This window comes from Rutilus rutilus, assembly GCF_951802725.1.
Source record: "Rutilus rutilus genome assembly, chromosome: 3".
NCBI lineage: Eukaryota > Metazoa > Chordata > Actinopteri > Cypriniformes > Leuciscidae > Rutilus > Rutilus rutilus.
The window spans coordinates 9928644-9953645 of NC_140211.1; the positions used below are offsets into that span (position 1 = coordinate 9928644).

The 25002-nt window shown below is 38.3% G+C and overlaps 3 protein-coding genes across 6 annotated transcripts; all 3 read right to left on the bottom strand.

The window, feature by feature from the left end:
* Positions 1-3921: 3921 nt before the first annotated feature.
* Positions 3922-9828, bottom strand: LOC311287333 (amino acid transporter heavy chain SLC3A2-like). The gene is made up of 9 exons (XM_084404082.1): positions 9554-9828; positions 8345-8597; positions 8073-8260; positions 7084-7257; positions 6445-6533; positions 5287-5417; positions 4777-5074; positions 4628-4690; positions 3922-4521 (listed from the first exon to the last, which is right to left on the bottom strand). Exons 2-9 carry the CDS (start codon positions 8533-8535, stop codon positions 4174-4176), a joined length of 1482 nt encoding a protein of 493 aa, XP_084260208.1. The 5' UTR covers positions 8536-8597; positions 9554-9828; the 3' UTR covers positions 3922-4173.
* A 3715-nt stretch (positions 9829-13543) lies between these two features.
* On the bottom strand, positions 13544-15132 carry LOC311287335 (cytidine deaminase). Its single transcript, XM_084404085.1, has 5 exons — positions 14609-15132; positions 14245-14355; positions 14003-14114; positions 13867-13924; positions 13544-13765 (listed from the first exon to the last, which is right to left on the bottom strand). The coding sequence occupies exons 1-5, from the start codon at positions 14613-14615 to the stop codon at positions 13652-13654; spliced, it is 402 nt and encodes a 133-aa protein (XP_084260211.1). The 5' UTR covers positions 14616-15132; the 3' UTR covers positions 13544-13651.
* Positions 15133-19243: 4111 nt separating this feature from the next.
* On the bottom strand, positions 19244-22807 carry LOC311288514 (transmembrane protein 272). Of its 4 annotated transcripts, none has more exons than XM_084405942.1 (5): positions 22586-22807; positions 22406-22482; positions 22201-22212; positions 21813-22025; positions 19244-19721 (listed from the first exon to the last, which is right to left on the bottom strand). In XM_084405942.1, exons 2-5 carry the CDS (start codon positions 22446-22448, stop codon positions 19492-19494), a joined length of 498 nt encoding a protein of 165 aa, XP_084262068.1. In that variant the 5' UTR covers positions 22449-22482; positions 22586-22807; the 3' UTR covers positions 19244-19491. The 4 variants fall into 4 exon arrangements, with proteins under 4 accessions (XP_084262068.1, XP_084262067.1, XP_084262066.1 ...); XM_084405941.1 differs by having other exon boundaries at positions 22406-22485; positions 22586-22806; XM_084405940.1 differs by having other exon boundaries at positions 22201-22251; positions 22586-22798.
* Between the last annotated feature and the right edge of the window lie 2195 nt (positions 22808-25002).

Here is a 25002-nt window from a genome sequence, read left to right on the forward strand (position 1 = left end):
CTGGAACACATACATTGGACATTGGCTGAAAACAAGAATTTTGTGTACACAAATAAAGTAAATTAAATAGACAAAATATAACATGTTATAATGTTTTCCATACAGATTAATGTTTTACTATTATCCTGTATCTTTATCCTGTTAGTATTGTTTAAAAAAAAAAGTGTTCTTACAAGACAAAACATGTATCCTACTTGTAAAGTATATGATAGAGTAAATGATTGGGTTATGCTTTATTTTAAGGTGTCGGTGTTACAGTGTAATTATACATAAGTATTGAGTAATAATAATGAACTACCGGTACATGTACTTACTATAGGGTTATAGGACTGGGGTTTGATTTAGGGTTAGTTGCATGTAACTATGCATTATTTATAGTTAAAGGAGCCGTATGTAAGATTGTGGCCAAAACTGGTACTGCAATCACTTTCAAATTACTGTAGAGCAGTGTATCCCCTCCCCCTCCCCCCTGACTCGAGGTTGCCAGATAGGCTGCAGGATCCAGCACGAACGTTTGTAGCTGCAGCTGTGGTAACTAGAGCAGAGCTGGCAACCCGGATGCCGAAACACTACTGACTTCGTGATTGGTAGAGAGGTGGAGGGTGGCGCTTCAGGCCAAAACACAACATGACAACATCAACATCAGTTGAGGGCTGCAACTTCACTTTTTAAATGACAATATCCTGGCCGGACTACTGTTGTCAGTGATATAAGTATTTGAAATTAACATGATTTCTTAATGTCTAGTGACATATCAGGGCCATTTTATGATTAATTGAAATACATTTCTTACATAAAGCTCCTTTAATAGTGCAAAATGCCCGTGCAAAATCAGTTTTTGTGTGTGTTTTTAGTAATTGTTGGTTTGGTGTGTTTGAGTGTTACAATTACACAGCAAAAGTTCAGTGACATTTTTATTTGTGCATGGTAGAAAGCACACAGTGAACTCTATGCTTGAGCAAACAGTTTGTGAATAGGCTTTGAACGCATTGAATAGGATATGTTTAGTTGGTGAATAGCATAGGCTACTATTACACAGTAGCGATAACGTTAAGCGCACCAGAATGAAATATAATATTCAGAAGTAAACAGCATAGCTGACTTACAGATTCAGTTAACATCCACAAATGAATAAGCGCGTCGATTCAGGGAGCAGTGCAAAGTGCCCGTGCAAAATCAGTTTTTGTGTGTGTTTTTAGTAATTGTTGGTTTGGTGTGTTTGAGTGCTCATTGTTACAATTACACAGCAAAAGTTCAGTGACATTTTTATTTGTGCATGGTGGAAAGCAAATATTGATGCTGACATAATGACATACAATAAATGTGGAAAATTGAACTACACGATTGAGGGAGCAGGCTACACAGTGAACTCCGAGAAAACGCTACTAAAGCTCCACTGCTTTCTTCGACCCTCTCTGTCTCTGGTCCTGGGCTGTGCTCACAGTGTCAGTGTGAGAGGGGGAGGGGCCAGCTGTGCTCACAGTGTCAGTGTGAGAGGGGGAGGGGCCAGCTGTGCTCACTCAGTGTCAGTGTGAGAGGGGGAGGGGCCAGCTGTGCTCACTCAGTGTCAGTGTGAGAGGGGGAGTGGCCAGCTGTGCTCACTCAGTGTCAGTGTGAGAGGGGGAGGGGCCAGCTGTGCTCACTCAGTGTCAGTGTGAGAGGGGGAGGGGCCAGCTGTGCTCACTCAGTGTCAGTGTGAGAGGGGGAGGGGCCAGCTGTGCTCAATCAGTGTCAGTGTGAGAGGGGGAGTGGCCAGCTGTGCTCACTCAGTGTCAGTGTGAGAGGGGGAGGGGCCAGCTGTGCTCACTCAGTGTCAGTGTGAGAGGGGGAGGGGCCAGCTGTGCTCTCTCAGTGTCAGTGTGAGAGGGGGAGGGGCCAGCTGTGCTCACTCAGTGTCAGTGTGAGAGGGGGAGGGGCCAGCTGTGCTCACTCAGTGTCAGTGTGAGAGGGGGAGGGGCCAGGGGAGTGGCCAGCTGTGCTCTCTCAGTGTCAGTGTGAGAGGGGGAGGGGCCAGCTGTGCTCTCTCAGTGTCAGTGTGAGAGGGGGAGTGGCCAGCTGTGCTCTCTCAGTGTCAGTGTGAGAGGGGGAGGGGCCAGCTGTGCTCTCTCAGTGTCAGTGTGAGAGGGGGAGTGGCCAGCTGTGCTCTCTCAGTGTCAGTGTGAGAGGGGGAGTGGCCAGCTGTGCTCACTCAGTGTCAGTGTGAGAGGGGGAGTGGCCAGCGGCTAGAGCGGCAAAAGCCAATGTGTGCTTCTTTCACGATATATTTACCGATATCTTTTGCATTTCTAATCCAAACAACGTCAAACTTGGCACTGCACTTACTCGTGCCCGTAGCGAGACACCTGTCAAGTTTGAAATCCATCGGACTAACGGTTCGAGAGATATGCGAATAACAGACATACAGACAGACGTTTCTGTAATTTATAGATAGACTACTACAGTAACTAGTTTTTTTGTGATTTCTCACATCAGGTTAAACGTTCAATACACTTTTTATTTGGCTGTTTAATGGGCAAAGTGTAATTGTGGGTTTGTGCGTGTTCATTTTCAGGTCACGTGATTTTTCCAAGTCAGACATATTCCTGGATCAACATATTTTGTTGATCCTGGAACAACATTCCTGTCTGAAGATGTAGTCCTAACCTTATCCCTATCCCTAAACCTAACCCTAAAACCAGAGGGGAATGATATGTGAATAACACTGATGTAACCCTGGTTTTAAGCCTAAACTTGTCCCTCAGATCAGATGTGATTCTGATTTGAATCTGGTTGATTGGAATGTTGTTCCAGGATCAAGAAAGATGTTGATCCAGAAACATGTTGCACTTGGTAAAATCACGTTCAGCGTTCATGAAGTGCCCTCTAGTGACCAACTGACCAATACTGCCATTTACAAGCCTTTATTTACGGCCTGGGTGACTAATTGGAGATGAAACATTTTGTTATTTAGGATTTTTAATGTAAACCATTCAAAAGTTTACCCAGATAGCAGATGACATCTGGCCCAGTTGTGGCCCACATCTCCCACATTCTTCTGGCCCACATGCCGTATGGAATGATAGCGATGACTCACCTGAGTGTGGCTGGCAATAGCACACACATCCGGGCCTCATCTGGGCCAACTATGGCACATGGCTCAGTTCTGGCAGTGGCAAAGGTCACATGGGCCACACACAGCAAACCACAACTCACACTAACACCAGCTTGATGTATGTGGGCCAGACACTACCCATATGACCTTTGCTAGATAGATAGAGAGACAGATGGATATAGATAGATAGATAGATAGATAGATAGATAGATAGATAGATAGATAGATAGATAGATAGATAGATAGAGAAACAGATGGATATAGATAGATAGATAGATAGATAGATAGATAGATAGATAGATAGATAGATAGATAGATAGAGAAACAGATGGATATAGATAGATAGATAGATAGATTCTATGGCTCATTGTCCAAGACCAAACATATAACATTGTCATTTCCATTACCATGACAAACACTCAGAGAGTTGTCAGGACAGAAATATAAATATTTGTAACAATTTAAGTCTATACTGTCACTTTGATCAATTTAATGCATCCTTGCTGAATAAAAGTAAAAACTTTTTTTATTTTTATCTTACTGACTCTAATCATATGAATTGTAGTGTACTTTTGTGTTTAAATATTTGTATGCATGAAAGATTTTTCTGTTAACTTTGAACTTTGTATATTTTATCTACAAAAGTAAAGTCTTGTTTTAATTGATATAATTTAAATATCTGGTGAACACTTCAAGACGTTTCTCCTATCCTGTGGTCTGCAACAACAAATAAGTCAATAAATTCAAGACGGAGCAACTTTCTTTCGATATACTGTAAGCATTAACCACACCAGTGCATTAAAGTGGACAGTTTCACACACAAACAGTAGCCATTTTTAGTGTTTTATTATAGCAGGTGTTTTAGATCTACAGGTCTCTGTATGGAGATCATCCTCTATTCTACAACAACTGTGACAACTGGCCTTTCATTGTTTCAAAGTTAGTGCCCCTAAAATCATTCCTATAACTTCAATATAAACTATTCCACTCATAAGACAAAGTCTTTCCAAACATGTGCACAGTGCTGAATCTGATCTGAGACATTAAGGACTGTCTGTCTGTGTGTGTGTGTGTGTGTGTGTCTAACCAGGATAAGGATAAGACAACAGAACAGCCTGTTTGGGCCCAAGCTCTAGCTTCTCTAAGGACACCTTGCGATCCACGGGTAGATTCTCAGTATCTGTGGTGGCACGGACCCGAGCCTCGGCCGGCAGGTCACTGTTGGTCAGAGTCATGGTGTCTGAGACATTTCCCCAGTTTAAGGCGACCAGGAAGCGTTCGCTCTGATCCCAAAGGCGGAGAAATGCTAATGAAGTGGCTGAACTGTAAAGACTGACATATTCTCCGTGCAGAAGCGATCGCTCTTTTCCTTTCAGATCACTGAGCGCTTTGAAGAAGTCACGTACTGTGGTACGCTCTTCCTGTACAGTCTGAGTCAGAGGAACGAAAGTAAGAAACAGAGTGCACGAGTTTTTAAAATATGCATTTACTACAGCGATATGAAGAGAAATGTGAAATGCGATAATGTAAATGTACCTTTGCCGTTACATTGGCATCTTCTGCTTTACTTTCCAAGTCCCACATTGCTTGAATTTTCTCCTGTATGGGTTTAATTATGTCAACTTCATGAATAAAGTAAAGGTTTATAGACATCTTGTTTGATTTTCATTGCATGTTCCACTCACCCCTGCCTTGAGTCCGACCTCGTCCCCGGCGCTGAACACAGGAGTGCCGGGCAGTGTGAACAGCAGTGTGTGAAAGAGCCTTGCTGGCGCTGCTGGAGATCCCAGAGACCGTCCACTCAGCCTCCAGCCCAGACTCGTCTGCAGGTGACCAGAGTACAGCTTCTGTATCACCTGTGCCTGTCTCACGCCGGACTCAGCCGGATAAGCCAGTTCAGTCAGGAGCAGGTCAACACCTGAGCGGTTCAGCAGGAGAGAGACTTCATCCACAGAGAGACCGGTGACTGATCCCATCAGAGCTCTGGGAGTGATCAGGAGAGAGAGAGAGAGGTTTGGGTAAGGGGAAACTGTCAGAGAAAATTGAATTTTGACATTTCTTTACTCTGGAAATTCTGTATTCACTAGCTGTGAGCAGTACCCCACTCTGTCCAACAGGTGTCTCTGTTTAACTAGTTATATTTTCCCAACAGAGTTCTGACCCCATTTAGTTCTTCACTAGCCACAAGCACATACGGTTTTTTGGTCTCTTCAGTTTGGTTGAATATGGCTTGAATAGACGGCCAGGCTTCTGTGTTTGCGATGTCGTTCAGATGAGACAAGATGATGCCATCCACCCCCTTACTGAGCCAGTATACGCATGCCTCCTACAATGAAGCCATAGAATGGATCATATAAATCTGTTTATATGGCATTGATTAATAGAGTATTGAATTACACTTTTTTTAGTTTCCATTTACACTGTCGTTCAAAAGTTTGGGGTCAGGTATTTCTTCTGCACAGCAAGGCTGCATTTATTTGATCAAAAATACTGTAAAAACAGTTATATTGTGAAGTAGTATTACAATAAAAAAAAACTGATTTCTGTTTTTATAGATTTTCTTCATGTAATTGCAAAGCTGAGATTTCAGCAGCCCATTCAGTGTCACGTGATCCTTCAGAAACAATCCTAAGGCCCTGTTTACACCTGGTATTAAAGGTGCATTTTGGTTGATCGGATCACAAGTAGACGAGGGAGACACATTCCGACTCTTTTGTCCACTTTCAACCACTTCTGTCCTGATTTCTTCGAGGGGAGGGTCTATGGCCAGGTAAATGTTTTGGCTTTTTCAAATCTTTCAATCTAATGGACAAAATAAGCTCATGCAATTTACACATGAACGCACACGGATACAACAGAAAAACACACGGAGAGCATCAGCTTTAGTTTCTGCTCTGACAGCCGTAAGATCAGCTGAACGCTGTGAGTGTGTGTTAGAAATCAGGAATGATGAGAGAACATTGTGTTTGGTACGTTTTTCATCTTCAAACCAAACTTGGGTCTCCAGCCGACAAAGTTAAACCCCGTCTGGCCAGCGCTTCCGATAATGTTACATGTTATGTCAGTAGACGGTCTTTTGTGGCTGTTTGAACACATTCGATCACATGAGCCTTTACACTATGAAAGCAAATCGGTCGAATGCGAAACCGAAATGCACTTTTTTTCAGGATTCTTTGAGGAATAGAGAACTTTCAAAAGAACAGCATTAACTTGAATATGATTTTTTAACAGTCTTTACTGACACTGATAAAAAGTGACCCCAGACTTTTGAACGGTTGTGTTGTCTGCTTCCTCCTCCCCCCACCCCCTTCCCTGCTTAGTCTCTTTATACATCTCTTCTTATCAGCACTTACCTTGAGTCGCTCAGCAACAGTAGCAGCACTGTTGAACCAGGCTGAAACTCCCTCATAATTGGGTGTTAGATCCAGCACTATGGAGATTCCTGAGAGGGAGAGAGGAAAACAAGGAGAGGAGGGGGAGAGTTAACAAACCAGAAGGCTGTTAAATGACCTTTCCTGAGTTTATCCTTCCTGACAAAACCAAAAGCCTAATGTTTGCATTGCATGATGCCTTTATTTTCTGGGAACCACAGTGATGTTCCTGCTAAACCCACACAACGGTGTTTGATTTACTGTCAGTGTCAAGCCAGTCCTCCCTGTTGACACTAAAAATGGTACAATATCTATCTGTGAACTGCCAGGGGAACATACGGATTGTTTGTGAGGTGACAAAGTTCTGTATATTTCCATATATTTCCAATATAAGGAACTACTTAAAAAAATGACGCTAATTGTATGAAAAAAATGTTTATGCCACGTAGTCATGGTCAGAGGTCAAAGGTTACACTGACAATCGTTTCAGACAGCCTTCCCCTTAAACAGAGCAGCAGGATCTTAATGATAAGGTCTATTCCAGCAATTTCAAAACAGATCAATATGTGACGAGGCTGATATTTTATTTCGAAAACCATCATAGTAAACAAGTGAGGTCACCTTTTCTATGTGCTCGTTCCAACAGAGAAGTCAGGTCGCCTTCAGAGCCAAATTCAGGGCTAATGACAGTTAGTTCCAGTGTGTTTAAATTGTCTTTTTGCACAGTGTGTATCGGACCCAGAACAAGTCCCTTCACCTTCATCTGGCTCAGATAGTCCAGCTTCTCCTCCACTCCTGCAGACAGAATGACAGTTAGAAGAGTTAAAAAGAAGAAGAGGAGGTGAATGAGAGATCATCATCATCATCATCATCACCAGATAAGCTGCTTCCTTTAACTCCAGAACGGTCTTTTAATTATTAATCTGCTTTGATTGATTAACCACAGTACTGTGCACAGCTGAAGATATCAGGGTTTAAGGTCACTGTACTTGATTATCTTAATTTAGTCTACAGTGTGTGTGAGTGTGTGAATACTTGCGCAATATCACAATTACAAACTCAACCAAAGTTGAGTTTAGAGAGGGCAGAATCTTGCACAGATCAGCACATGCTTCCTCACATGAGGGAGTCACAAGACAGTCGGCATCAGCAAATCTGAAATCTTTTCTACCCCCAGTTTCACAGACACGGCTTAAGCTAGTCCCAAACTAACATGCAGGTTTGAGCTATTTTATTGCACTCGCACTGACATATCTTAAAATATGTCTCAAGATGCACATCAGTAATGTTTTTTTTCTAATATAAAAGCTACTTAAATGCCCTAATTAAACTAAGGCCTAATCCTGGCTTTATCTAAACCCTGTCTGTGAAACCAGGCCTCAGTGTTTTATCTTAGCAAAGAGCCAAAATACTGGGACTTTCATGTAATTGATGCCTGTTGTCTGATTTGTTTATTAAAAAAAGTATTATAGATCATTATTAAAGTATTACTTATCAAGAGCGTATGAAGTTGAGAGATGATGGCAAGATGTGTTTCTATTTCTTCAATGATTAACACAAATAGTAAGCAATTTACAAATGACTCAGGCATTAAATGGAGACATTCTCACCTTTCAGTTCTTTGTCAGAGAAAGCGTTCACGTCAGATATCTGGTACAGAAGACCTTCGTTCCACCAGTTCATCTCAGGAATGGGTTTACAGCGTGGAGCCTGTACTATGATCACTATTGCTCCAGCTAACATGCCGACCCAGCCGAGCCAGAACAGAACCAGCAAAGCCCAACGAGTCCGAACCCACCTGTAGAAAACATGCAAATTATAGATAGATAGATACTTGCACCAGATAGATAGATAGATAGATAGATAGATAGATAGATCGTACCCAGTTGTACCGGCGACTCTCATTAACTCCTCTTTGGAGAGGCCCGTAAATTTGACCTCTGTGTCCTCAGGCACTTTGACCTTTACGGAGCCATTTTTTTCCGTGCCTGTCGGAGTTTCTCCGGTCATCGGCAGTTTTTCCTGATCCATCTCGTTCAGTTCTACGTCCTTCATGTCGTCTTCTTTATTCATGTTTGACGGTGATTTCAGAGCTGTCTGTTTAACCCTCGGTGGAACTACTTATGAAATCACAGCTAGAAAAAATAAATGACATTATATTTTACATATATTTAAGACTAAAATCAATTTCCAAAATTAGTTTTCAAAATCTGACCCTTTGACCTTTTTTAGGGTTTCATCATTTATAATTGACTTATTACAGTAAAATATTTTTCACTATCATCAATACTTTCTGGAAAAGTACAGCTTTTTCTCCCTGTCTTCTATAAAACTTACTAACATCAACCTAAAACACAGGCAAAAAGGTTATTGTACTGCCTGCCAGTTATGAACAATAGTGCCAGCTACACAGAAAATATGCATCCCCTAAGGACTTTGTCATTTATGCATAACACACAGATTTTTGTGGTCTTTTGAGTTATTGATTTTACAAAATGTGCATTAAAAATGACCAACAACTTAAGAAAACACATTCGGATGCACAATGATATATTTTTTTAACTGAATTGATGTATTTCCTAGTCTAAAATGAATTCACTATGGAGCCTTGACAGCATGTGACCTTACATGTGCTAATGTCTCTTTCACTTCCTTGAGTTACCAAAAGTAAGCATATGGCTAATAGATTTTAATTTTATTGGCAGAAGGGGAGGTCATATGTTACTACTAACCTTTAATTTTGTTTTTTTAATGTTATTTAATATTATTGTATTCTAAATGCAATTTTCTCTGTGTAGTTTATAAGTGACGATACATAGAAGGTTAACGGAAAATGATGATTAGCTTATAGAACCAACAATAGAACCTCTAAAAGACTAACTCGAAACAAGCAAACAAATAAATGTCTTAATAAAATCAACAAAAATACAAATAAAGATTTTAAACGCGTTTCAAATTTGTTTGCAGAACACATATTAGGCTACTTTATGGTTCTGCATAATTATGTTTTTATAAAACTAGGTTATGTTAAATAATGAAAACACAGAATAATCCTAATGAATGAATAAATGAACAAATGAACGAGACATACCTGCAAAAAGAAGAAGCTTCCGTTTCCAGCAGGACTCGCGCCGTTAAACTCTAGAGACCACATCTGATGGTCAATCCAGTTTATATAGTGTCGACTCCACTTCTGCACCCGCCCATTCGCTATCTAAGGAGGAACTCCAAAGTAACTTGGAAACAGATAAGACTATAATAGTCTTCTGCGACGACATCAAAACTACACGCGTTTTTAATGTACCCTACTGAATTTGCATACCGCTCGAGAAGTTACACTACAACCACGACTGTAATACAATCATAGATCCTAAAGAGCTTCCACCTTAAATATTCCCTCCTGATCGAGCGCATCATTAAGCCTGAGTTCACGTGAGTGAACTGGAATTCATCCTGAAAAAACATCCCCATGAGAACCAATACAACTCTCTCTGATGAAAAAGAGTAAAAACGCAAAAAAAACAAAAAAAAATCACAGTAATAAAAAAAGTGCTTACTCATAACATTCAGGCAGTCTTCTTAAGACTACCCTGAACAGCAATAGCCATAAAGTGCAATGCTTAAACTGTATTTATTGCACAATCATGTCATAAAACATTGGGTTGAGCTTTCTGTAACAAAGATCCTGCACACAAAGGCTGAATAATTTGATCAAGATAATGTCTGTTAATAAGAGACAGATCTATCAAAGTAAGTTTTCCCCTAAAAAAAAAGCATTAGAAACAAGATTGCTCATCCTGATTGCATGGGTAAAAATGAATATTTTATTGCTATATAAGGTTAGAAAACTTTTGTTCCATAAATGTTAAAAAGCCACAAGCCAGTCACCAATGCGTGGGTTGTTGCATGTGAATATAGGCTAAAACGCAGAGGTTTAATTTCATGTTTGTTTTTTCTTTTCTTTTCCAGTTTCCCTGCTTGCTTGACAATGGAAGGAGGGAACAACAAAAGTGGGTGATTTATAATGCCACATGGCATACTTTCCAAACTTGTTGTCGGCTCGACCAGCATTGTGCAATGAGCAGTCAGTTTCTTTATCTCATGACTGTAGTTGTCATGATTCCTTACGACAGCAATCTCATCACAATGAACATTGTACTTCCAACTCAACTGTGCTTCCCTCATTAGTCCTCGATTTTTATTTTTAACATTTATGTGGTTGTTCAGCAAATAAATACTCTAAACAATTCTCTCTCCTGCCAATGTTCATTTTCCCTCTCAGCCTACCAAGAGAACAATGTGTGAGTGTTTTTCCCATGTGACAGAACAGTATGTTGGCCCCTTCTGCCTCACAGTGAGGAGAATTTCAAACAGTCCCAGGGCAGCGGGGAGGGTCACAGGGATTACCAATATAATTCTCTCTGTACTGGGAGACTCTCTTTTTCGAACTCTGCTTTAAAGAATCCTGTAGTGTTCTAATCTAATCAGCCTGAGATTGTCCATAAATTCCTAAAGATTATTGCTTGTTAAGTTCATAATTACACTGTTCAGAAGTTTGAGGTCAGTTATATTTTTAATGTTTTTGAAAGAAGTCTCTTATGCTCACCAAAACGGCATTCATGTGATCAAAAATACAGTAAAAACAGTAATATTGTGAAATATTTTTACAATTTAAAAGAACATTTTTCTATTTTAATATATATTAAAATATATATTAAAATTGAATTTATTCCTGTGATGCATGGCTGAATTTTCAGGATCATTACTCCAGTCATCTCGGTTGAAATTGCGGGGCCACCAAGCTCTGTTCACGTGACACGAAGCGACAAAGCGACATGATCCCATTCATTTTCAATGGAGGGCTGGCGACTTCCGTTAGAAGTCGACAGAATGTAAAGCAACGCGAGTCAGGTGACAACAATTTAACTTTATGCAAATGAGCAGCGACGGGGGCCCCTAGAATAGTCCCCACCTTTCGCCCCGCTAATGATGGCCCTGACCTCACAAAACAAAAACAGCAGACGGAGTGAATGAAATTGCAAATTCACTCTCTGACAGTAGGTGGCGCTTATTGAACAACAGCGAAATAGCATTTCCTTGGTTACCGCTGTACACAAAGCAGCACTGAGCTTATAAACGGGTATTGGGAGGTAGAGGAAAATAAAATGGCATCAAATCTTTTCTGAAGACAGTCAGTCTCCTTCAGAGATACCGTACATTCATATAAACCCCCACCACTAATTCAATATGTATATTTGTTCTAATATTTTGAGCATCACGAACAATGAGCTTGCCCTGCCAGGTACAATATTGGCAAAACATTTTTTACAAAAATTGCCAATCGTGTTTGAAGTAAAAACCGTTCAGCTCCGATTTATGTCCGGTCGATTGGTGCATCTCCAGTAAATATAATTGGTTTTTACAGTTGAAATCAGTTGAGTTGATTAATATTTTTATGGAAACCATGATACATTATTTTGTTCAGGATTCTTTGATGAATAGAAAGTCCAAAAAAGTCTATTTATTTGAAACAGAAATCCTTTGTAACACTATAAATGATTTTACTGTCACTTTTCAATTTAATGTGTCCTTGCTGAATAAAATCAATCATTTCTTTAAAAAAAAAATCATACAGACCCAAAACTTTTGAGCATAGCATGTGAATTAGGTCAACCAACAGACATCCATCTAAGGCGACCATTTTAATTCTCTGTAGGTCCTTATAATTGCATCATTTTATACTTTTGTGTCAAAAAGAATAAAATGATGTTAAAGGAACACTCCACCGTTTTTTTAAATAGGGCTTATTCACCTTCTTTCCTACATTTAGATAGGTGGGCAAATGCATTTTTGTCTCAGTGCATGCATTGTTTTAGTTTGACAGGGTCGGCCCTAGCTTAGCTTAGCATAATGAATGGAATCCTTTGTTGCCAGCTAGCATGTCATGAGTAAAAGTAATATATAAAATAAAAAAAACCCACCTAATTACTTCTTGTGGCCTGCGTTTTCACAACAAGTACAAATAGTGATGCAGATTAACACTAGGCGATTTCCTATGCAGATATTGACTTGGGACTATATTAGGGGGACACAGGCGAAGCACTGCTACTTGGGTGCAGAGATATCACGCCCAAGTAGCAGTGCTTCGCCTGTGCTTCCCCCTAATATAGTGCTTAATATATAAGTCAATATCTGCCTAGGAAATCGCCTAGTGTTAATCTGCATCACTATTTGTACTCGTTGTGAATACGCAGGCCACAAGAAGTAATTAGTTTTTTGTTTTTGTTTTTTTTATATCACTTTTACTCAGGACATGCTAGCTGGCAACAAAGGATTCCATTCATTATGCTAAGCTAAGCTAGCGCTGACCCTGTCAAACTAAAACAATGCATGCACTGAGACAAAAATGCATTTGCCCACCTATCTAAATGTAGGAAAGAAGGTGAATAAGCCCTATTTCAAAAAACGGTGGAGTGTTCCTTTAAACCATAAATTCTGTCTGTATGCAAAACATACATTCTCTAAATAAACAAGGGACAAAAGGTTTAGACAATCTTCTAAAAAAATACAAGTATGTCTACAATACAAAGTTCTGTCTTGAAACTCTAGATGGCGCAGGCTGATAGGTCCTTAACTCAATCTGCTTGCAATCACATCATTGTACTGTATATAGGCCACAGCTGATTGGTTCCTGCTGTATCAGTAGCCAGTAGCAGTCATACTATTGCAGTAGCAGCGCAATTTCAGAAACCCTCCACCTTCCCCAGCTCCACCTGTATAGATCTGCTATGGTTAACTCATGTACGCTATATTGTGCAGCAGCATGTCTTGCATGCTCACAACAGCAGCGTGTCGTGTATGTATGTATTGGCAGTAGCAAGTCCCATACTTTTCAAAAAAGTTGGTGTTCAATGAAACCTATTTAAATATCATTGACCATTATTATGTTCAGTATGTACAACATTTGAATGGCTTGTGTAATTTCAGGGGGACTGTCTGGGATGATGTTGTTACTGGAATAACCTTCAACAGTAACACAGACCAGGGTTAGCTAATGAACAAACTGTTCAAGAACAGACAGTACATTCACATTCACATTTTAATTATTCACGGTTTCTAAATTCAGATCAAAAAGGAAATATTTTACAAATCTAAAAAGTGCGCATAAATCAATTTTAGGACAGTACGCTCAGATCTTTTGCAGGTGAGCCGGGGTGAATGCCAAAGGCAAGAGCTCTCTTAAACTGGTCTTCTTATAGGTCCCGTCTGGCTTAGTGAGGTAAACGTCCCATTCAGTGCCAAACTAACACAACACAGGGTTGGAGAGAAGGATAAAAAAAATTAAGAGAGAAAGGCCATGATGTTCAAAAATAAATGACTGATAAAATATGAGCACAGCCATACCTCCATTAATACCTGTCGACATGCACCACATGGTCCTACAAAACTATCTTTGACATCACTGTTGGTCAGATGGTCAGAATAAAAATTATCAGTGATTCAAATGACAACATTTCAGTATTTGGAATATATGACTTACCATGTGACAGCTATGGCTGTAAATCTTCGGTATCCTTCAGCGACCGCTCTTTGTATCGCAGTTCTCTCCGCACACACGGTCAGGCCATAGGAGGCATTCTCAACATTACAGCCTAAAACAAATGATGGAGGTCAAGATCACTCTAACAGCATAATAAGATGATAAAGAGCTGAATATATGGCAGTGAAATGTGGTTGAATTGTGTTGCTTCAAAACAAACACGAACAAGTACATCTGGTTACCTGTGATAATGGCGCCCCCTGTCGTCAAAATGGCAGCGCCGACTGGAAACTCACTGTACGGACAGTAAGCCATTTCCCGTGCTTGCAAGCATTTAGCCACTAGTTCCGCAACTTAACCCATAACAAAACAACAAGAGGGAGTAAAACAAAAACGCACCAAAACACCGCGGCAATGATACCGCTGTTTTATTTACATAAATATAATGCACAAACTATGAGGTTATGCATTAAGTTTGAGGGCTGCATTGCAAAACAGGTTACTCAGGTTAGTTACACGGCTAACATATCAACTCGGTAACGTGCATTAAATGCAAAGCCGTGTTAAATGTGCCTATTTTTCATGTACTATTAAATGTTTACCTACCAGCCATAAAAACTAACCGCCTCGTTACGCTGGACTAGATAGTATAATGCTTTTGACAGCGTGTTTTTTAAAATATAAAAGCAGTTTGGTGAACAATTGTTGTTGACTTCCCAGGAATAATGATATTTCTGGGACGGGTGGTGTGACAGGACGACTGATGTTGTTGATGAAGCATGTGCTGTGGGCGGGGCAAACAATCCCAACAACCTATCAAAGACCTCCTTGCTTAACAACCCTCCCATGAATTATTCAATCAGGTTAGACTTTATTACAATGGTCCACTTTAGACATTCTAACTGTATTTATTTTGATGCTCCCGAACAGACATTCTACTGACTAAGTGACTTTGCAACTACATGTCTATTCTACTAACATCTAATATCCTAACAGTCTGCAGTAGACTAATACTCTGAGAGTATTAGTTGTCATGTAGTTGCAAAGTTACTTATAGTTAGTAGAATGTCTATAGTGGACCATCGAAATGAAGTGTAATACTTTTTTTTTCTTTTTTTTATATATATATATATATATAATTTATGACTTTTATTGTTTTTATTTATGTTTTTTGATAGTTAAATTTTAAGTTATAGTTTATACTTTCATGTAAAAAGGACATAAAGAAGTTAAAATGCCAAAAAAGAGAGAGACGGTGCTTAGAAGCAAAGCAAGACATGGGTATTATTTAACAGGACAGTCAGACCTTTATATTTTTATATATAAAAATGATATATATATATTTTATATATGATACAGTGGTGGTCAAAATTGATGGCACCCCTGATAAATATGATAAAAAATGGCTGTAGAAAATAAATCTGCATTGTTTATCCTTTTGATCTTTCATTCAAAAAATTCACAAAAATTCACCTTTCATTGAAGTAAAAGAATTGAAAGTGGGGGTAAATCACATTATAAAATAAATGTTTTTCTCCAAAACACGCTGGCCATAATTGTTGGCACCCTGTTATTAAATACTTTTTGCAACCTCCTTTTGCCAAGATAACAGATCTGAGTTTTCTCCTATAATGCCTGATGAGTTTGGAGAACACCTGACAAGAGATCAGAGACCATTCCTCCATACAGAATCTCTCCAGAGCCTTCAGATTCACAAGTTCATGTTGGTGCTTCTTCTCTTCAGTTCACTCCACTCATCAGGTCAGGGAACTGGGACAGTCATAGCAGAAGCTTCATTTTGTGCTCCGAAACACATTTTGTGTTGATTTTGATGTTTGTTTTGGACCGTTGTCCTGATGGAAGATCCAACCACGGCCCATTATAAGATTTCTAGCAGAGGCCGTCAGGTTTAGATTTTTTATCTGTTTGTATTTGCTAGAAGAATCCATAATACCATGTATCTGAACAAGATGTCCAGGACCTCCAGCAAATAAATAGGCCCACAACATATAAGATCCAGCAGTGTATTTAACCGTAGGCATGGGGTACTCTTCATCCCTGTGTGCACCGAACACATCTGGTGGGTTTGCTGCCAAAAAGCCCTTTTTTTGTTTCATCTGACCACAGAATCCGGTCCCTTTTGAAGATCCAGTCGTGTCTGACCACTGAATATGCTGGAGTTTATTTTTGGAGGAGCGAGGAGGATTTATCTTGAAACCCTCCCAAACAACATGTGGTTGTGTAAGGGTTGTTTGATAATTTTTTTTAGGCTTTCTGACCCCAAGACTCAAGTAATCTCTGCAATTCTCCATCTGTAATCCTTGGAGAGTCTTTGGCCACTCAAACTTTCCTCCTCACCGTGCATTAAGACAATATAGACACACGTCCTCTTCCTGGCAGATTCGTAACATCTTTAGTTGATTATAACTTCTTAATTATTGCCCTGATGGTCAAAATGGGGATTTTCAATTCTTTAGATATTTTCTTACAGCCACTTTCTATTTTGTGAAGCTCAACAATCTTTTGCTGCACATCAGAACTAAATTCTTTGGTTTTACTCATTGTGATGGATGATTAAGGGAATTTGGCCTTTGTGTTTCCTCATATTTAAACTCCTGTGAAATAAGAAGTCATAGCTGGACAATTTCATGTTCCTAGTCACCCTGGTGTGCTAAAAAAAAGGTAACTATTAATGGGAATATACTTCAGAGATATTTTTCTCATAAAAAAATCTAGGGGTGCCAACAATTATGGCCAGCGTGTTTTGGAGAAAAACATTTATTTCATAATGTGATTTACCCCCCAATTTAATTTCTTTTACTTCAATGAAAGGTTAGATTTTTGCGAATTTTTTGAAGCAAAGATCAAAAGGATAAACAATACAGATTTATTTTTTACAGCCATTTTTTATCATATTTCTCAGGGGTGCCATCAATTTTGACCACCACTGTATACAAGTCTGTGTTTTGATTGCTTAAAGGGATAGTTCACCCAAAAATCGCCCTCATGTCGTTCCAAAACGATCGTTGTATATGATGAACAGATTGAATTAAAGGCTTGTATTCACATATACACATTCATCAACTCACACATCAGTCGTGAACTGAAGTCTTGCAGGTCTGGATCAACATGAGGGTGAGTAAATGATGACTGAATTAAAATTTTTGGGTGAACTATCCCTTTAATTTTCAACTCTCAAGCAATGTTTAATTATTAAATAAAACATCCAGATCTTTATTGATGGAACAACCACTATAAGAAAATCATTAATATATGATATGTAACAAATGATTAAATATATATTAATAATACAGCATATTTTCAGAGAATCACAGGCCTGCATCTAAATTTTAACATGCAGTTCTATCAGTGCAGACAACAACAGTACAGTTGTACAAAATGGTGTACAAACAAAAGACAAACAGTATGGACACACAGAGAAAGCATATATTGTTGAACCAAAATGCAAACAGATACAGGGTTCTATGACAGTGGTTTCCAGTGGTGGAGTCATTATTGGGAGGATATATGGAGTAAATCCAGTAGGTACCTGAAAGAACAAACATGCGACCACCTTTTACTTTACTTTCACTATTATTTATATATAAAATATTTACTGGACTGTCAATAACGATCTCTTTCCCTCACCAGCAATAAACCAGCACCCAATGAATACACAGAGCATCCAGATGAAGGCAGTGCAGAAGCGAGCCAGCGGACAGTCATCTAAAGTGTTCCTCAGGTACATGAGCAACAGTGACAGCAGACCAGTCGCCCCGATCACAGTCATATAGACGGGGAGCTTTGGTTGAACAGGGCACTCATGAAAATGGATTGTTCCTAGAAACAATTATCCAAACAGCCATATGACAGTGTAAAAATCAGACGTACACAGTCTGTATTAGTATTTTTGTCTTGTTTCCAGTCCAAATATAAAAAAATTCTGAAATCAAGATGCATTTACTATAGTAAAATGGCATAAGATATTATATCTTGTTTTCTGGGGGAATTAATCAAAATTAAGTGAGTTTTTGCTTAAAACAAGCAAAATTATCTGTCTGGGGTAAGAAAAATAATCTTGTTTCTGTTTGAATTAAGATGATTTTTCTTACCCCGTGGACAGATAATTTTGCTTGTTTTAAGCAAAAACTCACTTAATTTGGATTAATTCCCCCCGAAAACAAGACATAAAATCTTATCTAATTTTACTTATCTAGTAAATGCATCTTGATTTTAGAATTTTTTTTATATTTGGACTGGAAACAAGACAAAAATACTAAGCATTTTACACTAAACTTCTCCTCACATACAATTCTTAATTAAAATCGAGCATTTACAGCATTCCAGATTGCGATTTTACAATGGATCGTTGAGGAGGTTAAACTAATCATCTTAACAATATCTTTTACGTTGTAAATGAAAACTGCTCTTTACCTAATCCAGTAGCTGTTATTAAAATCATCCACGCAATCATGTTAATGATCACTGAAAATAAGAAGAAAAAAGAAAACTTTTTTATTTTTATTGTAGCTTATTAGTTATTGGAAAAAAACACATAGCTTTCTTGATATTCTCTTACCCATGAAAGATTTTCTGGCAGCTCTCTCAGTAGTCTCCATCTTTAACGATTTCTTAAACAGTCCATAAAACTGTGAACTATCTCTTATTAATTTGCCTCAGGCTGTCGAACACGAGGAGGACCCCCAGAATCAGCTTCATCGTGAAGACGTGAATAGGACTGAACAGATCTGCTCTGAGTCAGTATGTTTTCACAGTTCTGTGGTCTCCAGACTTGCAATGTATTTTTGAGACACTTCCTTTGGTAAAATGTTGAGAAACTGTTTTAGCCAACCCAAACTGACACATAAAAACCACCTATTTTTGTGTGTGTGTTGACAAAATCTGAATGTTTTAGTTTTCTGAGTATTATACACTGCACACTTTTTATTTAGTAATTCTGTACAGTACCTTCAAGTCTAGGCCTTCATTTTGAACTAGATGGAAATACAGTATACAGATAAGGTGCTTTTCTGGATATATAACAGGATATATAATGCCAAGATCATGGGTTTGAGTTTTTGGGAACATATTGATAAAATGTACAAATAGTGCTCTGTAAGTTGATTTGAATAAAGCATCTGCCAAATATAAAAACAGTAACACTTTACAATAAGGTTCATTATTTAACATTAGTTAACTACCTTAGTTAACATGAACTAAGAATGAACAATACTTCTAAAGCATTTATTAATCTTAGTTTAATTTCAACATTTCCTAATACATCAGTACAATCAAAGGTTGTATTTGTTAACATGAGTTAATGCACTGTGAACTAACATGAACAAACAATGACCAGCTGGAGTTTTATTAACTAACATTAACAAAGATGACTAAATACTGTAACAAATGTATCGCTCATTGTTAGTTCATGTTAACTGATGAACCTTATAAAATGTTATCATAAAACCATAATACTTTCCAAGGAAGTCTTATGCTTGTAGCTGTGAGTTTGAAGCCGATGAGGACTGTGGTCTTTGACAAGTATTTTGTACACAGATATAAAACACTGAAAATCCAATACAAAGCAACAGGACAGCCAGACAGCCATAGCAGACTGTGTTCAGCCAGAATGCAAAGAGGTACAGAGTTTTGTTGCAGTAGTTCTGTTCATTTGTTGGGTCATAACTGGGACGATGAACAGAGTATATCCAGACACTCCCTGCAATACACACAGCGAAAACATTTTTAGTTGAGCTATATATTTCTTTGATATCTGTGAAATTTTAACAGCAATGGCAATTTTCTATTGTAACCCAATATCTTCCTGTTTAAGTTAAAGGGAAGCGAAAAATCTGTAGCCGCTAGATATCCGCCAGATTTTTGTGACAACTCCAGATCGAACTTCCACATTTTTGTATTCCCCGCTCAATAGGCCCTATCCGAAATGGCACCTGAAACACTCACAAGCTGTGTTCGAAATCGCTCCCTATATCCTCATTCACTATTCCCTAAATTAGTCCACTCATATAGTTCACTTGAAGGAGTGAATGCAAACGAGTGAGTGAATTCGCACACTGAGAGCGAAGGAAGGGCTGCTGCTTTCGCATATTTATGCTTGCTATTTAATAATCATTTGAAACAAACTGGCAGCTCCAGTAGTAATGAACTCTGTCATCGGTCCCTTTAACTGTGACTTTGCAGCACAGTTGTAGCTTGTATGGGACCCTGGACCACAAAACCAGTCACATGGGTACATTTTTTTAAATTTAGATTTATATATCATCTGAAAGTTGAATAAATAAGCTTTCCATCGATGTATGGTTTGTTAGGATATAATAATAATAAATTTTATTTGTATTGCACTTTACACGTGAAGAACACATCTCAAAGTGCTACAGGTGCATAGTTAAAAACACTGAACATAAAAACAGTCAAAAACAGCTAGAAACAAAATTATATTAAGAAAATGCAATACAAAATAAGTGAGTCTTTAAATTATTTTTAAAAACCTCTATAGATTGTGGCGCCCTTAGGTGGTTGGGGAGGGCATTCCACAGTCGAGGTGCAGCCACCTGGAAGGCCCTATCTCCCGTAGTGCGGAGTTTGGACTTGGGAACCTGGAGTTGGTGGGTGTCAGAGGAACGGAGATGTCGGGTTGTGTTTTGCCTATTAATGAGTTCTTGGAGGTACACTGGTGCGCTGCCATAGACACACTGATAGGTCAGGAGACAGATCTTATACTCAATCCTGAACCTAACAGGAAGCCAGTGAAGTTTATGGAGGATTGGTGTGATGTGCTCAGATTTACGCACCCTCATCAGGACCCTGGCAGCGCAGTTCTGAATGTACTGTAGTCTCTGCAGGCTCCTGCCAGGGATCCCAATGAGGAGTGCATTGCAGTAGTCGAGCCTGGAGGAGACAAAGGCATGAACCAGCTTCTCTGCATCAGAAAGGGAGAGGGAGGGGCGGAGTTTAGAGATGTTCCGGAGGTGAAAGAATGCAGTCTTACAGATAAATTGAATATGAGTGTTAAATGATAGATGGGGGTCAAATCGAACCCCCAGGTTTGTTATAGAGGATGTGAGAGAAATGTCATGGCCAGCAAATGAGTAAACGGTCAGAGGGGAGGATCGGAGTTGATGTGGGGTCCCAATGAGGAGACCCTCAGTTTTGGAGCTGTTTAGCTGAAGGAAGTTGTCAGTCATCCATGCCTTTGTCTCCTCCAGGCAGGCAGTTAGAGTGGGGAGTGATGATGTGGGGGATGTGGGGTCCAACCTGACATAGAGCTGAGTATCATCAGCATAGCAGTGGAAAGCAACTCCATGCCTGCTGATGATGTGGCCCAGAGGGAGCATATAAATGGAAAAAAGGGGATATGACAATATTTGGCCGAGATACTACTATTTGAAAATCTGGAATCTGAGGGTGCAAAAAAATCTAAACATTGAGAAAATCACCTTTAAAGTTGTACATTTATGTTCGCGATTGTGCTGCATTCACTCACATAAATAAATGTTTTATATATTTACGTTTGAAAATGTACACAATTTCTTCATGGAACATGATCTTTACTTAATATCCTAATGATTTTTGGCATAAAAGAAAAATCGATCATTTTGACCCATACAATGTGTTGTTGGCTATTGCCAAAACTGGTTTTGTGATCCGGGGTCACATATACTAGAGCTTTACCTTTTATATCTCCAGAGAAAGTTTGACCCTTTCACGTACATTTCTCCATTGTTCTTTCTATAAAATATCTTCACCCCTCCCTCTGTAATTCCCATTTGACAAATTCACTACCACTCACCTGTAATGAACCAGCAGACAACAAACAGGTAGAGGATGAAGCTGACGGAGATGACCAGCAGAGACAACAGCAGCATTTCATAGGTGTCTTTTGCAAGCAGACCATAGAACAAGCCTAGGCTCACTATCAGAACAAGCAAAACAAATACACCAAATACTATAAGGTAGACTGGGATGTAAGGCTGGACAGGACAGTCTCTCAGAAAGTAGGCCCCTAAAAAAAGTCAAACATAAAATTCATCAGTCTTTGGAGAAGAGCAGTGTACAACAAAGCATGTGAATGTTTCTGTCAATATTACACTGGAATGCATTATTACGTCCACGTTATTTGTTTACAATGTTTCTAGCAGAGATAACAGTGAATAATGAGGTAAAAATACATGATTTACCTATTCCAATTGCTGCAATTAAAACCGCCAGTACAACAATAGTCAGTATCACTGAAAAATATAAAGATTACTCAGACAAGAATATGTTTACACAATTCGCCAAGTATACAGTGAAACCAGGACATTTGTCAAACTTATATATTAGCTTAACATTGATTTAAAAAAAGTAACACATTCTTAACATGATTGTTAATACGATTCTTACCGAACAGTGATGTCAAAAATGGTGATGGCTTTGAATTGTCCATCCTCAGAATATCATTGTTGATGAATATACAGTTACTGCTTTAAGTTTAAAAAGAAGTAAAATAACACATCGTAAAAGTGTATAAGACATTAAACAACGCGGAGTACAAGGATCTAAGATTATCGTTAAGAGTATCACCAGAAAAGCTTCCTCTTGCGTCTCCTATGACGGTTAAACCAGCCTAAATGTGATCAGGACAGCCGAATATGCTCTAGTGTTCACCTCATAACTTCAAAAAGAAAAATTCTTCTGTTATCCGTCTGTCTTATTGAGAGTAATTTCTAATATTTCTTAAGTCAAACTCTGGCGTAATGTTGTTACAGCATGTTTCCGCCGTGGACCACACCTTTCTGAAGTGCTCATTTAAATGCAAAGGAAAATTTTTAATTACTCACTGCTTAACCAAAACAATTGGATCAATGTATTAATGCAGTTTACTATAAAAACAGCACCTCAAGACAATCTTTCCTAATACCAGCAACGGAAATAACAACACACTACAATGCATCTAGAGTGGGGGAAAACGCCCCCCTTAAGGAAAATGTGACATTACAGTGAAACAAAACATAAATGTGACTAGAATTGCCATCCCGGTTTTGAGTGACTATGGCAGGAGTTATTCACCAAATATTAAAATTGCTCAGCCTTCATAATTAATTAGTATTTTCACTGAAAATATTTTTGTACAAAGGGGGCGTTTTGCCCCAGAGGTGGGGTAAAATGCCCCCTTTCTTACCAACCAGTTTGCTTCATCAACAGCAAAATTAACAGACAATAGTTTTTAATCTCTAAAGGTAAAAGGCAAGTAATGTATCAACATGTATATATATTAATATTTATTTCAGCAATGTTCAAAATAGGCAAAATTAACTACCTTCCATCAGTAAGCTAACTGTGCTAGCAAGCTAGCTAGTTAATGCTCACTTGAGGTATTTTTTTCATGTTTTGTTCAAATATTTTGATTTTACCACCTAGTTATACTGCATTAAGTGTAAAACAAAGGATTTGATAGACAGAAATATTTTATTATAGTAATTATGATAGAGAAACTATGCCTCCAGGGGCGTTTTACCCCACAAGCTATGAGTTTTTAAAAAAATGTTTAATTTTTAAAATATAATTATATTCCTTATAAATAATATATGATCTCAAACTACAGACTTCACTATTCATCTATCATACATCACTGCGATATCCTGCAGAACAATATTCTCTTAAACACTTATTTACTAATATCTGAAAATTATAGCATTTACCATATAATCCTCTTCTCTTCAAATGTGTCGCTGGTGTCAGCTTCTCCATAGAGATTTGTATATCCCCGTTATCAACGTAGTGCATAGCAACAGTAAAAATTTATCTTGAACACTTTTAGTGGTTATTTTGGGAAAAACAGGTGGGGGGCGTTTAACCCCAGGGGGGGCGTTTTCCCCCACTCTACCCTAAGTTTGGGGCTCAGTAAGATTTTTTCTTTTTAAAGGCATTCTTTTACTCAGCAAGAACGCATTAAATTGATCATGTGACAGTAAAGATATGTATAATGTTACAAACATTAAATATATTATGTAAATATTATGTAAGTCTTCTTTTCCAACGTGACAACATTTTTCAAGTCTATTCTTCTGCTTTCTCCTCAATATGAGAAATTACATTTGCAGTGGGAAGCACATGTCTACAGCTTGCATATGGCACAATATTGTATTATGATGACCCTTACTGAACTTCAACTTAAATAATGTTTAAGTTTAAATTTATAGTAATGAAGGTTACTCGCCTATCAGTTTTACTTGTTAGATGTGATATTTTTCCTTAAGTTATGTCTAACACTGTTAACCTCTCAAGTAGCCTATTATAATTGGGTGGCTTTATTATACTGTTGAGACCAAAAAAAATATGTTTTTTACAATTACAAAATTTAATTTAGTAAATTGAATTACAATGTTGTCAAATGTAGCCTAGCAAAGGAAATAATTGGCTAAACTGTAGCAAAGGACTAAGGAGGCTGTCATGTCACTGCCTGAACGCCAGAGGTCATTGTCTCCTTGTATATTGAACTGTTTCTCGCTCTCCATTGAGTTCACTTGTTATCATACTGTCTATGCTTGTTATTCATTCCCTGTTCAGTTGTTTAAAGACAGTTGATTGAGTCTTGTTGGTTTGTAATGCAGTTCTGTGCAATTATGTTCATTTTTTTCTGGTTTGATAATGTCAGTGACTGGATTCTTTTATTTCTTTTATGAAAATAAAGCTCTGCACATAAGTCATAACTGTTGAACTGAGACTGCAATGCATTTTTCACATATTTGTTTTCTTAACCACTCTTTCTCTCTGTTTCCATGTTATTTTTGTAAAATTGAACAGAATAATAAAAAAAACACTTTCTGCATGGGTGGCTAAAATATAGTGTTTTATAAAGATGATGTTACTTTGTTGAAACTAGTAGCTCAAAGAATATCCTGTTTCAAAATAGTTATTAAGGTATTAAGGAGATTTAATTTTAGATTATTATTATTTAAAATCACCATTCATTTGTAAGCAAAAAAAGACAATAACAT

Bases quoted from the DNA above. Each gene is read 5' to 3' on its own strand.
- LOC311287333 (XM_084404082.1), bottom strand. From the start codon at position 8,535: ATGAATAAAGAAGACGACATGAAGGACGTAGAACTGAACGAGATGGAT. The intron at 6,534-7,083 runs GTGACCTCACTT...TCTCCCTCTCAG, and splicing joins GGAACGAGCACATAGAAAAG to GAATCTCCATAGTGCTGGAT. The intron at 5,418-6,444 runs GTAAGTGCTGAT...GCTTCATTGTAG, and splicing joins CTGTTGCTGAGCGACTCAAG to GAGGCATGCGTATACTGGCT.
- LOC311287335 (XM_084404085.1), bottom strand. The intron at 13,925-14,002 runs GTAAGTCATATA...TCTGACCAACAG, and splicing joins ACAGCCATAGCTGTCACATG to TGATGTCAAAGATAGTTTTG. The intron at 13,766-13,866 runs GTATGGCTGTGC...GTGTTGTGTTAG, and splicing joins GTCGACAGGTATTAATGGAG to TTTGGCACTGAATGGGACGT.
- LOC311288514 (XM_084405940.1), bottom strand. From the start codon at position 22,448: ATGGACAATTCAAAGCCATCACCATTTTTGACATCACTGTTCG. The intron at 22,252-22,405 runs GTAAGAATCGTA...TATATTTTTCAG, and splicing joins ATTTTTGACATCACTGTTCG to TGATACTGACTATTGTTGTA. The intron at 22,026-22,200 runs GTAAATCATGTA...GACTTTTTTTAG, and splicing joins AATTGCAGCAATTGGAATAG to GGGCCTACTTTCTGAGAGAC.